Source organism: Heteronotia binoei, chromosome 8 (genome assembly GCF_032191835.1).
Source record: "Heteronotia binoei isolate CCM8104 ecotype False Entrance Well chromosome 8, APGP_CSIRO_Hbin_v1, whole genome shotgun sequence".
Classification (NCBI taxonomy): Eukaryota; Metazoa; Chordata; class Lepidosauria; order Squamata; family Gekkonidae; genus Heteronotia; species Heteronotia binoei.
The window spans coordinates 115,508,952-115,521,371 of record NC_083230.1 but is presented as its reverse complement, the minus strand read 5'-3'; the positions used below and the strand labels follow the sequence as shown (position 1 = coordinate 115,521,371).

General features: G+C 47.1%; 1 protein-coding gene across 16 annotated transcripts in view; it reads left to right on the top strand.

Moving 5' to 3' along the window:
* CELF2 (CUGBP Elav-like family member 2) overlaps window positions 1-12,420 on the top strand; it is a 554,552-nt gene that overhangs the window by 413,466 nt on the left and 128,666 nt on the right. For all 16 annotated transcript variants that reach the window (XM_060245946.1, XM_060245945.1, XM_060245953.1 and 13 more), the window contains exon 5: window positions 7,424-7,558. In XM_060245946.1, coding sequence (XP_060101929.1) covers window positions 7,424-7,558 — 135 coding nt within the window. The remainder of the gene's footprint in view (window positions 1-7,423; window positions 7,559-12,420) is intronic.

Here is a 12,420-nt window from a genome sequence, read left to right as displayed (position 1 = left end):
GAGCCAGCCAGCCCAAGCAGGTCTCGCTCACCTGGGGCCCTCCTTGCCTCCCCCAGTCAAAAGGCCAGCAAGCCACTCACCACCCAAAATCACATAAGAAATAGAGAAGAAGAAGAAGATATTGGATTTATATCCCGCCCTTCACTCCAAAGAGTCTCAGAGCAGCTCACTATCTCCTTTACCTTCCTCCCCCACAACAGTCACCCTGTGAGGTGGGTGGGGCTGGAGAGGGCTCTCACAGCAGCTGCCCTTTCAAGGACAACCTCTGCCAGAGCTATGGCTGACCCAAGGCCATGCTAGCAGGTGCAAGTGGAGGAGTGGGGAATCAAACCTGGTTCTCCCAGATAAGAGTCAGCACACTTAACCACTACACCAAACCGGCTCTCCAGGGGTGGTGCAGGCTTCTCCAGGGGTTAATGAGGGCTTCTGGGGGCGTGGCAAAGCCCATGGTGGCTGGCTGGCTGCCCGCTTTCCTAATCCAGGGATTGTTATGTAGCTGCACCTACTATTCAATGGGCAAAGTAGGTGGGGAGGAAGAGGGGGAATCCTCAGAAAGGTTCAGGAGCTGTGCTCCTGTGAGCTCCTTCTGAATTCAAGGCCTGAGTGTGCAGACTCTTATCTGGGAGAACCAGGTTTGATTCCCCACTCCTTCACTTGCAGCGGCTGGAATGGCCTTGGGTCAGCCATAGCTCTCGCAGAGCTGTCCTTGGGTCAGCCCCACCCACCTCACTGGGGGTCTGTTGTGGGGGAAGAAGGTAAAGGAGATTGTGAGCCACTCTGAGACTGATTCAGAGAGGACAGAGTATAAATCTACGGTCTTCTTCTTTTTGACTTGAGTCCTGAATTGACATCTGGTTTTGTTGCTATCGTTCATTAGATTTCCATTCTGTTTGGGGGAAAGCATGTATTTTCTTCATGCCAGCTCATACGAAAAAAGCAGAATAACTTTTGCTAACTATGCACAAACACGTGGAAGGGGGTGGAGATGACTCCAAAACAACACTCTCGGGATCTATAAACATTTACATTCCACCTCACACAGTTTTACAGTTGCAGAGTTATGCTAAATGCACTAAAAGTATCAAAGTTGAAATACCAATAAAATTGTGGGGAAATATACTGCTTTTCTATGCTGCACTGGAGAGTTTTGCACCTTCCTCACCTTGCAACAAATGCTTGCTAATATTTAAAGATGCATCACAGGACAGGGAGATGGGGGGCTCATGGACGACTTCTCTCTCCATCCCTTCTGTCCCCCAGTGGAAAGGAAACAAAAGAATCCTTCATTACTAAAATAATTTGCACAATAATAGAAATAAATAACTGAACACCAGACCCTCTGGAGTAACGCTCCCCTTACAAACTCTGTCAGAGTGCTCATTAACAGAGAATTGAATTTGCATGCCATTTCCAGAGCCAAGGAAGGATCAGCATACCTGCTGTATAATAAGTTTCTTTTCCCCCAAAGCAAGAGGCGAGAATAATGACTTGACATTCTTGTAAGTCTTAGGACTCATCTTGCATTAAAAGTCCAGTCTTGAATATCTCTTCTCAGGTGTCAGTCTCCTGTCATTTTAATTGCACCTTCCCTCTGGGTTCAATGTATGATGGGTGGGGGGGGGGGGGGAGGCTAGATTAGTGGTTTGCAAACTTTCAGCCTTCAAGGATCCTCTCTACACTGACTTTGCTTGCCAGGTGAATTCAGTACTTCATAAGAACATAGGAAGAGCTCTGCTGGACCAGACCAGTGGTCCATCTAGTCCAGCATCCTGAGAACATCAGAAGAGCCCTGCTGGATCAGACCAGTGATCCATCTAGTCCAGCATCCAAAGAACATCAGAAGAGTCTTGCTGGATCAGACCAGTAGTCCATCTCATCCAGCATCCTAAGAACATCAGAAGAGTCCTGCTGGATCGGACCAGTAGTCCATCTCATCCAGCATCCTAAGAACATCAGAAGAATTCTGCTGGATCAGACCAGTGGTCCATCAAGTCCAGCATCCTAAGAACATAAGAGAGCCCTTCTAGAGCAGAACAGTGGCCCATCTAGTCCAGCAACCTAAGAACATCAGAAGAGCCCTGCTGGATCAGACCAGTGGTCCATGTAGTCTAGCATCCTAAGACGAGCCCTGCTGAAAGGATTTCATAGACGATGGTGTGAAAGACCTCCAGCTTAGACTCTGGAGAGCTGCTACCAATCTGAGCAGAGAACACTGACCTTGACAGACAAAGGTCAGATCATTTCCCTGTGTGTAGTGTAGTCAGGAGATCCTACAATTGTCTGGCTTCCAGAAGTTCTAGCTCTTTAGCATTATCCAGAGTGCACCATGAGGAGGCAAACTAGAATTGCACTGCAATTCAGACATAAGATCCTGATACCCAGCAGTAAGTTCTACACAGATCTTGCAATCAGAAAAATTCCATTCAAGGGAACAATGGCTTCAAACATGGATGCACTCTGTTTCAACCGATATCCATAACCTGATAAACACCAATGAGACGGCCTCAGGATGTGAATTGCCATGTAAATATGGAAGATGGCTAATAAAATACGAACAGTCTTTGGCAGTTGTACAGACCTGTTGTTTAAATGGGGCAAAATACCAGGACCCAATGTGATTATGGTACAGTCCACCAAACCATTTTGCATCTGTTACAGGAATGTGAACATCGTGCTTTCCAAGGAGATGTGATGGAGCTCTTTGAACTCTTCCCATCCTGCAACTGAGTGGATTGAAAATCTAGATCAGGGGTGTCGGACTCATTTGTTATGAGGGCCAAATCTGACATAAACGAGACCTTGTCAGGCTGGGCCACGTTGGGTCGGGCCGTGTATATTAGGCCACACCCCTGATGTAGCCAGTCCTCCTGGAGCTTACAGTAGGCCCTATAAGAAGAGCCCTGTAAGCTCTTGGAGGATTGGCTACATCAAAGGGTGTGGCCTAATATGCAAAGGAGTCCATGCTACAAAAAAAAGCCCTGGGTGAGACCCATTCTTGATTGCTGACCATCGGTTGTAGCATCAGAATCTCATACGATGTGGGACAAATCCTTTCTGTAGCAAAGAACACACCTGAGCAGATGAAGTTGCCTCAGACTGAATCAGACCCTTATCCTATCAAGTCAGATAGCATAGTCTGACTAGGTCAGAGGTGTTGAACTTATTTGTCATGGGGCCAGGACATAAATGAGACCTGGGCCATGTCGGGCTGGGCCTTCTGTGTACCTATTTAAGCTTAGGTAGCAGAGATATAAACTTTATAAAGGACACAGACAAACACAAAGATTTTTTTTTAAAAAAAAAACCCTTAAAGTATGCTTAAAACTTTAGCACTCGGTCTTAAAGGTGCTTTCTTTGTCTTTCTCCCATGGGATCCAGGGAATTGGGCTAAAGAAGCTCTGGCTCTTTCCTTCCTTCCTCAGGAGACCAGGAGGGAGAGGAACCTCAGCCAATAGAAGGAAGAGAGGCTTGGTTCAGTAGCTCTGCAATTGAGAGACCTTGGCAAAGCAAGCTCTGCCTCCCCCCCCCACTTCCTCCCCAAGTGAGGAGCCTCAGCCAATGGGGAAAATAGAAGTTTTGCTCTGTAGCTCCTGTAGCTGTGATGCAGAAGGAAGCAAGAGAGAGGGAGAAGGAAGCAGACAACAGCCAGTTGCTCAAGGGTCTAATAGGAACCCGCCAGGAGCCTGATTTGGCCCCCAGGCCACATGTAATGTAATGTAATGTAAAATTTTATTTATATCCCGCCCTCCCCCGCCGAAGCAGGCTCAGGGCGGCTAACAACACTTCAAGTAAACAATACAGTAATAAAAACATTAAATTCACATTAAAATTCACATTAAAATCAGTCAATAATCGATAATTAATTAAAACATTCCTAAATCAACACTGGCGGTAAACGTTATTAATCTGGCGGTAAACATTAATTCAGTTATTGGTGAACGCCTGTTTGAAGAGGGCGGTCTTGCAGGCCCTGCGGAACTGGTCTAAGTTCCGCAGGGCCCGCACCTCCTCTGGGAGTTGGTTCCAGAGTTGTGGGGCCGCAACGGAAAAGGCCCGAGTGCGGGTGCTTTGAAGTTTAACTTCTTTTGGCCCAGGGATATTCAGTCTGCTTTTCCCCACTGACCTCAGTGCTCTCTGGGGCTCATATGGGGAGAGACGGTCCCTCAGGTAGGTCGGTCCTTGGCCACATGTTTGACACCCCTGGGCTAGATCTCCAGGGTATCAGGCAGAGGTCTCTCAAATCACCTACTACCTCATCGTTAACTGGAGATGCCCAGGATTGAACCTGTGACCTTCTGCTTACAAAGCAGTTGCTCTGCCACTGAGCCACGGGCCTCTCACCGGCTCGCTGAATCCACCTGTTGCCAACAGATTCCAATTTCAGTCGCTAGCAGTTTCTGTGCTCTGCAGCTTTAAAGGCTCAGAACGTGAGCTCACTTAAACTCCATCCGATGGAAACAGCTGCTGTCTTGACCTACTTTTGGTGTGTTCCTCTGCAGAAGGAAATCGTCTAGCATTAACTTGCCGTCGTCCCCCTCTTCCCCCCCCCACTCCCTTTTTGAATTGTTTGCAAACCAACATTACCCGTCTGGAGGTGAATTGGTTTTCCCAACGTAATCTTGTGACGCTGGTCATTGAAGTGTGCTGCCGAAGAAAGCTCGCTCGCCATGTCTGCTTGGAGTGGGAATTACTGTATTATTATAGATAAAGATGGGAAATTCTGCAGTGACTTCTCCTGTTTGGATGCCTTTCATGCAAGCTGCATTAATCAGAGCTGGTTCATATCGGTGAGGGAGGAGATCCTGTATACCCATAATTTGCACCATTCTTTTTTTCTTCTTCTCCAAGTTAACCTTCCCCCATTTCATGTGCTCTCTCTTGACTACACCTAGAGCACTGTTTGGGGCAGTGATGCTCTATATTCTTGGTGCTTGGGGGAGGGCCACAGTGGGAAGGCTTCTGGAGTTCTGGCCCTTCTGGTGGACCTCCTGATGCCACCTGGGTTTTGGCCACTGTGTGACACAGAGAGTTGGACTGGATGGGTCACTGGCCTGATCCCACATGGCTTCTCTTGTGGTCTTATGGCCCTGCTGGTGGAACTCCTGATGGCACCTGGGTTTTGGCCACTTCGTGGCACAGAGTGTTGGACTGGATGGGCCATTGGCTTGATCCAACATGGCTTCTCTTATGTTCTTATGGCCCTGCTGGTGGACCTTCTGATGGCACCTCGGTTTTGGCTACTGTGTGACACAGAGTGTTGAGCTGGGTGAACCATTGGCCTGATCCAACATGGCTTCTCTTATATTGTTGTTATTTCATTTCTATGCCGTAGCCAAAGCTCTCTGGTAGTTTACAACACATATCAAACAATAAGATATAATAACAGATAAGAACATTAAACAGTAATTTAAGATACCATAAAAACTTTAAAGAACAATAGACCTGAGCCGAAAAGATCTTACCCTAAGTGCAAGATAAGAAAAACACCTAGCTAGGAGAAGAATATATTGGATTTATACTCTACACTTCACTCTGAATCCCAGAGTAGCTTACAATCTCCTTTACCTTCCTCCCCCACAAGAGACACCCTGTGAGTCAGGTGGGGCTGAGAGAGCTCTCCCAGAAGCTGCCCTTTCAAGGACAACTCTGTGAGAGCTATGGCTGACCCAAGGGCCATTCCAGCAGCTGCAAGTGGAAGAGTGGGGAATCAAACCCGTTTCTCCCAAATAAGAGACCGTGCACTTCACCACCACACCAAACTGGTTCATATCAAAACCCTTCATAACCTGAGAGGTCTTAAAAGACCTCTGCAAAGAGGGCCATCTTAACCTGGTACCGAAAAGATGGCAAATTTGGCACCACGTGGGTTTCAGCATGGAGGTTGTTCCAAAATTCGGGTGCCCTTTCATAAATTCATAGATGGGATGGGAAAGATTTTATCTAAATTAGAATCTCTGCACACTTGCATTGGCCAACATCTGGTCTCTTTTTTCCCCTTCTTCTTACATAGCAAAAATTAGGGAAAGAGGGGTCCAGGAATTCCATAACAAGCATTGGTAGAAGTTAGTTGCTGTAGATTTTCCAGGCCGTATGGCCGTGGTCTTGGCATTGTAGAACCTGACGTTTCTCCAGCAGCTGTGACTGACATCCTCATAGGTATATCACAGAAGGCTAGAGTTCTCTCTGTGTCCAAGAAGAAGATGGGAGGTAGTTAATTTATATCTACAGGAAGGTGGGGTAGGGCTGGGTCATTATCTTGTAGGAGTTTCCCAGACTGTGACATGTAATGGAGGAGCTTTCCTGAGGAGGTTCTTTTGCATATGGATTGGCTGAAATTCTAAACTTATCTTTAGTGCTGTTATAAGATGTAGAGCGTTTCGTGTTTTTCAGGACTGGAAACCCATTTTTAAACTCTCTTCTTTCCTGTTCAAATTCTATGGATTTCAGTGGCTTCCCTGTATAATCTGACATGGTAATTGGATGTGTTGTCCAGCATTGCAGTGTCTTGGAATAAGATACTGTGTCCTGTTTGAGTTTGGCTATGTTCAGCCACTGCTGATTTTTCACGTAGGCCTCTTCTGCAGTGTCTTTCATGTTCTTTTATTCTTGTCTGGATGCTACATTTTGTGGTCCTGATGTAAACCTATCTACAACTGAAGAAGATATTGGATTTATATCCTGCCCTATACTCTGAATCTCAGAGTCTCAGAGCGGTCACAATCTCCTTTACCTCCCCCCCTCCCAACAACAGACACTCTGTGAGCAGTGCTCCCTCTAATCTGAGTTAGAGTGAGCTAGCTCAGTTTTCTTAGCCTCTGGCTCACACATTTTTGTCTTAGCTCAAGAAAAATGGCCCTACAGCAAGCTAATTTATATAGCAGTTCACAACTTTAATGCCCGTAGCTCACAAAGTAGGGTTTTTGCTCACAAGACTCCACAGGTTAGAGCGAACATTGCCTGTGAGGTAGGTGGGGCTGAGAGAGCTCTTACAGCAGCTGCCCTTTCAAGGACAACTCTGTGAGAGCTATGGCTGACCCAAGGCTATTCCAGAAGCTGCAAGTGGAGGAGTGGGGAATCAAACACGGTTCTCCCAGATAAGAGTCCACGCACTTAACCACTACACCAGACTGCAGGGTATGCGGTATACTTCTGCAGATTGGTAGAAGGGCTGGACTGGGGTGGGGGGCTAAAGGAATGAAGGGATCTCAAGCAAAAGGTGGTTCAGAGAAGAAAGGGGAAGGATTGTACACGTGAAGAGTTTTCCGCAAGACTTTACCATGTGACAATACTGGCAAGACAAGACGGAGCGCTCAGTTTGATGTGGTAATGAAGCATCGATCACAGACTACAGAAGTCGGGCGGGGAAGGGGAGAGAAAAGAGACGAACTGCCCTTTTGCTCATTCATTATTTTTTATCTCCTAGCCGTGGAAGACAGAAAATTGTTCATAGGAATGGTTTCGAAGAAGTGTAATGAGAATGATATCAGGGTGATGTTTTCCCCGTTTGGGCAAATAGAAGAGTGTCGTATCCTTCGGGGACCAGATGGGCTGAGTCGAGGTGAGTTCCTGCTGTCTCCACACTCTGCTTTCTTTTAAGTGCTAATTGGAGCTGAATGTTATAGCTGGGAGGGGGTGGGGGGACAAAGCCACCCGTCAGCTACTAGAGGTTATGCTCAAAAACATGCCATGGGACGGCCAGACCCTTCCAACTTTTCACAACACCTGAATTCATTGCCTTTTGTTGTTGATCTCAAAAAAGCTCTCTGGGACGGTATGTCCCTTTGTCTGGTTAGTAAAACCTGCAAGGAACCACTGACTCCCTAACAAAAAAAAATCCAAGTTTAAATTTAAAAAAACATAAAGTCATAGAGTTGGAAGGGACCTCCAGGGTCATCTAGTCCAACCCCCTGCACAGTGCAGGAAACTCACAAATACCTCCCCCTAAATTCTCAGGATCTTCAGTGCTGTCCGATGGCCATCTATATTTTAACTATCAAAATCCAGGGCTTTTTTCATAGCAGGAACTCCTTCGCATATTAGGCCACACACCCCTGATGTAGCCAATCCGCCAAGAGCTTACAGGGCTCTTAGTACAGGGCCTGCTGTAAGCTCTTGGTGGATTGGCTACATCAGGGGTGTGTGGCCTAATATGCAAAGGAGCTCCTGCTAGAATTCCACTCCTGGGCCACACACCCCTGATGTAGCCAATCCACCAAGAGCTTACAGGGCTCTTAGTACAGGGCCTGCTGTAAGCTCCAGGAGGATTGGCTGCATCAGGGGTGTGTGGCCTAATATGCAAAGGAATTCCTGCCACAAAAAAAGAAAACCCTGGCAAAATCCCCATTAGCCTGACAGATGGGAAGTGTGTGGGAGAACCGATTGTGTATTGGACGAATACAGGGTTCCGCCAGACGCCTTGCATCCTTGCAGCCACCATCTGTAGAATAACAACCACACAGATCACCGATGGTCAGGTGTGAAGGAAAGGTTTTGCTTTAATGGCTCCCCAAGTCTAGCAGTGTAGTTTTCCCTGTCAGAATGAATATCACATGAAGCTGCCTTATACCGAATCAGACTGTCATCCCATCAGATCTGCACTGTCTACTCAGCCAGGCAGGTGCTCTCCAGGGCCTCAAGCAGAGACCACGTACCGTCTGGTCCTTTTAGCTGGAGTCACCGGGGATTGAACCTGGGACCTTCCGCATATACCAAGCAGATGCTCCCGAACACAGGGCTTTTTTTGTAGCAGGAACTCCTTTGCATACTAGGCCACGCACCCCTGATGTATCCAGTCCTCCAGGAGCTTACAGTTGCCCCTATACTAAGAGCTCTGTAAGCTCTTGGAGGATTGGCTACATCAGGGGGGTGTGGCCTAATATGCAAAGGAGTTCTTGCTACAGAAAAATCCCTGAGGAGAACCCTTCTGAATCAGACCAGGTGTCCTTATAGTCTAGCATCTTGTCTCAAAGAGCAGCCAATCGGTTCCTCTGGAGGCCCAACAACAGGGCAGAGAGGCAGAGGCTTTCCCCAGTGTTACCTTCTAGCCAGGGGTGGAATTCTAGCAGGACCTCCTTTGCATATTAGGCCACACAACCCTGATGTAGCCAATCCTCCCAGGCCTTACAAGGCTCTTTTTTGTAAGCTCTTGGAGGATTGGCTCCATTGGGGGTGTGACCTAATATGCAAAGGAGCTCCTGCTAGAATTCTACCCCTGCTCATAGCACTGCTTTTCAGAGGTTTGCTGCCTCTGAATGTGAAGGTTCTCCTCGGTTATCATGGATAGTAGCCACTGATAGGCCTATCCTCCATGAGTCTGTCTAACAGCAGGAACTCCTTTGCATATTAGGCCATACCTCCCTTTAGCCAATCCTCCATGAACGTACAGTAGGCCCTGTACTGAGAGCCCTGTAAGCTCTTGGAGGATTGGCTACATCAAGGCTGTGTGGCCTAATATGCAAAGGAGCTCTTGCTAGAATTCCACCCCTGACAGTGTGACAGAAAACTGATGGATGTTGACACTGGACACACACATTTACCAGTATACTGTCTGTTTGTGTGAAAATCGGTGGTAAATGTCAGGGAAAAAAAATCCTTAACATTTACTGGTAAATGTCAGCCTCATTTACAGGTAAAGGAGGGTTATTATTACACGGGTGTACATTTTTTTCTTATTAAGTTATGACCCAAAGTGTTCTGACATTTTCTGTTGGGTCTTGTACCACCTTAAGACTCCCTGGTAAATGTCCACATTTACCATTATATCTACAACAAAAAATTAACAGTTCCCTTTTGACCTGTGCTGAGTGTTAGTCTTTCAGCATTTCAGGACTTACCACTAAGTTAGCAACATGGGTGGATGGGGGCGTGGGTGGGTGGAAAACTGAGCAGAGCCCCGATCCTGTGTTCCCTGAACGATACAGTCCCGACTCAACAGTTCCCCTCTGGCTTAAGTGATGTCATTCACAGTCTTTCAGCCATAAGGGCTGGAAACTTGAGTATGCTTTTTGAACAAATGCTGGGATTCAGAGCGTCAGACCTACAGCTCATTTAAACAAGCGCCATCCAATCTTGAAAGTGCCGACAAGGTTACGCTTCACCACAGAATTACAGGCCAGAATTTTTTTAAAAAAATTTTTTACTGGCTGCAAAAAACTTCTAAACACACAGAAGAGTAATTGAAGGGAGATGAAATAAGATTTTGTGAAGAAAACTCTGGGAGGCTGAACTGCAACGTGACTAAACTGGTAAAAGGAATTCACAGTTTATGCATTTTATTACAATTTCCTCTAAATTGAAATGAATACGCTGTCTTAAAAATGTGTGCAAGTACCAAAGAACTTTGTGGACTTCTTTATTTTTAATTTATCTCCCCCCCCCAAAAAAAAAAATGCCACCAAAATGAGAATTGGTGTTTGTTTGTGTGTTAGCTTCTGCAGATCTAGATTCACATGAGCAGGGCTTTTTTTGTAGCAGGACCTCCTTTGCGTATTAGGCCATGCCCCTCTGATGTAGCCAGTCCTCCTGGAGCTTACAGGGCTCTTAGTACAGGGCTTCAGGAGGTCTGGCTACATCAGGGGTATGTGGCTTGATATGCAAAGGAGCTCCTGCTAGAATTGCTCTTGGGGGATTGGCTACATCAGGGGTGTGTGGCTTAACATGCAAAGCAGCTCTTGCCAGAATTCCACCCCTGCTTATATGCAAAGTCCCCTACAAAAAAAGCCCTGACCATTTATGTCTCAAGGTCAGTACTGTCTCCTCTGACCAGCAGCAGCTCTCCAGCATCTCTGATAGAGTTCTTTTTTAATCACCTCTTCGTTTTAATTGGAGGTGCCCAGGATTGAACCTGGGACTTTCTGCATGCCAAACAGATATTCTACTACTGAGCTACAGCCCCTTCCAGAATCTCCATAAGGGTTTGGGTAGCTTATGTTTCACTATCGAAATAGTTAGCAAAAGAACAAAACAAACAGGTGTGGCATAATGCCTAAAAGACTGAACCCAGAGCCTGTGGTTCATAAGAAGAGTCCTGCTGGATCAGACCAGTGGTACAATCTCATCCAGCATGCTGTCTCACACAATGGCCAATCAATTCCTCTGAAGGGCCAACAATAAGGCATAGAGGCTGAGGCCTTCCCCGATATGAACATTAGAACAGCCCTGCTGGATCAGACCAGTGGTCCATCTAGTCCACCATCCTGCCTCACACAGTGGCCAACCAGTTCATCTGGAGGGCCAACAACAGGGCATAGAGGCTGAGGCCTTCATAAGAACATCAGAAGAGCTCTACTGGGTCAGACCAGTGGTCCATCTTGTCCAGCCTCCAGTCTCACACAGTGGCCAACCAGTTCCTCCAGATGGTCAACTACAGGGCATAGAGGCTGAGGCCTTTGTAAGAACATAAGAAGAGTCATGCTGGATCAGACCTGTAGTCCATCTAGTCCAGTGTCCTGTCCCACACAGTGGGCCTTCCCTCCTGGCTTGAAGATTCAGAGGTTTAGTGACTCTGAACATAAAGTAGGATTGCCAAGTCCCTTTGCTGCTGTGGCAGGGGACTTGTTCCTCATGCGTGCCATCCTTGACACAATTATGTCAACCAGAAGTGACATCATCGCTCTGGGAACGTTGCACCAGGGACATGCTAGGACTCATGATAACGCTCAATGGTGCCATAGACTTTTACCGCGATTCCTAGAGCATCACACCTGAAATGCTCTAGGATTCGCAATAAAACTCTATAGTAGCATAGACGTTTTAGTGCAAGCCCTAGAGCATCCCCTGAGTGACATCCCCGGTGTGTCGGGAATGGTGCACGCCGACAGGGCTCTTCAGGGGTGGGGATCTGCATGGCAACCTGCTCCCTGCTGGTGGGTTGGGGCCCTCCAAGGCGAGAGATTCCCCCACCCCTGTGGGAGCTTGGCAGCCCTAACATAAGGATCCCCTCAGTTACCATGGCTAATAGCCACAAGTAGCCAAATCTTGCTTCTGCCACAAAGGCACTCTGGGTAGGCCATCGTCATTCAGTGCAAGTACTCAAGAAGACTTGCATAGGAGAACCAGTGCGGTGCAGCAGTCAGGCCAAGGAGACCCAAGTTCAAATCCCTACACAACCATAAAGTTCTCTAAACGATGCTCTGTCAGCCTAACCTCCCTTGTGGGATTGCTGTTTAGGTAAAATGGAGGAGAGGAGAATCAAGTACGCTGCTCCAAGGTCCTTAGAAGAAAGGTGGGATAAAAAGAGTACTCAATTAATGCTGTGGAAGAGGAATATGGTTCTCTTAGGTCCCGGTTCACTTGACCACCTCCAAATCAGCATGGCTTTGAAGGGTGAGAGCTGTGTCTCTGTCCTGCTTCCATTTGCATGACTGGTTCTTGCACTGAATTTCCCACTGCACACATGAGAGGCTGAAACGGCTTCCCTTC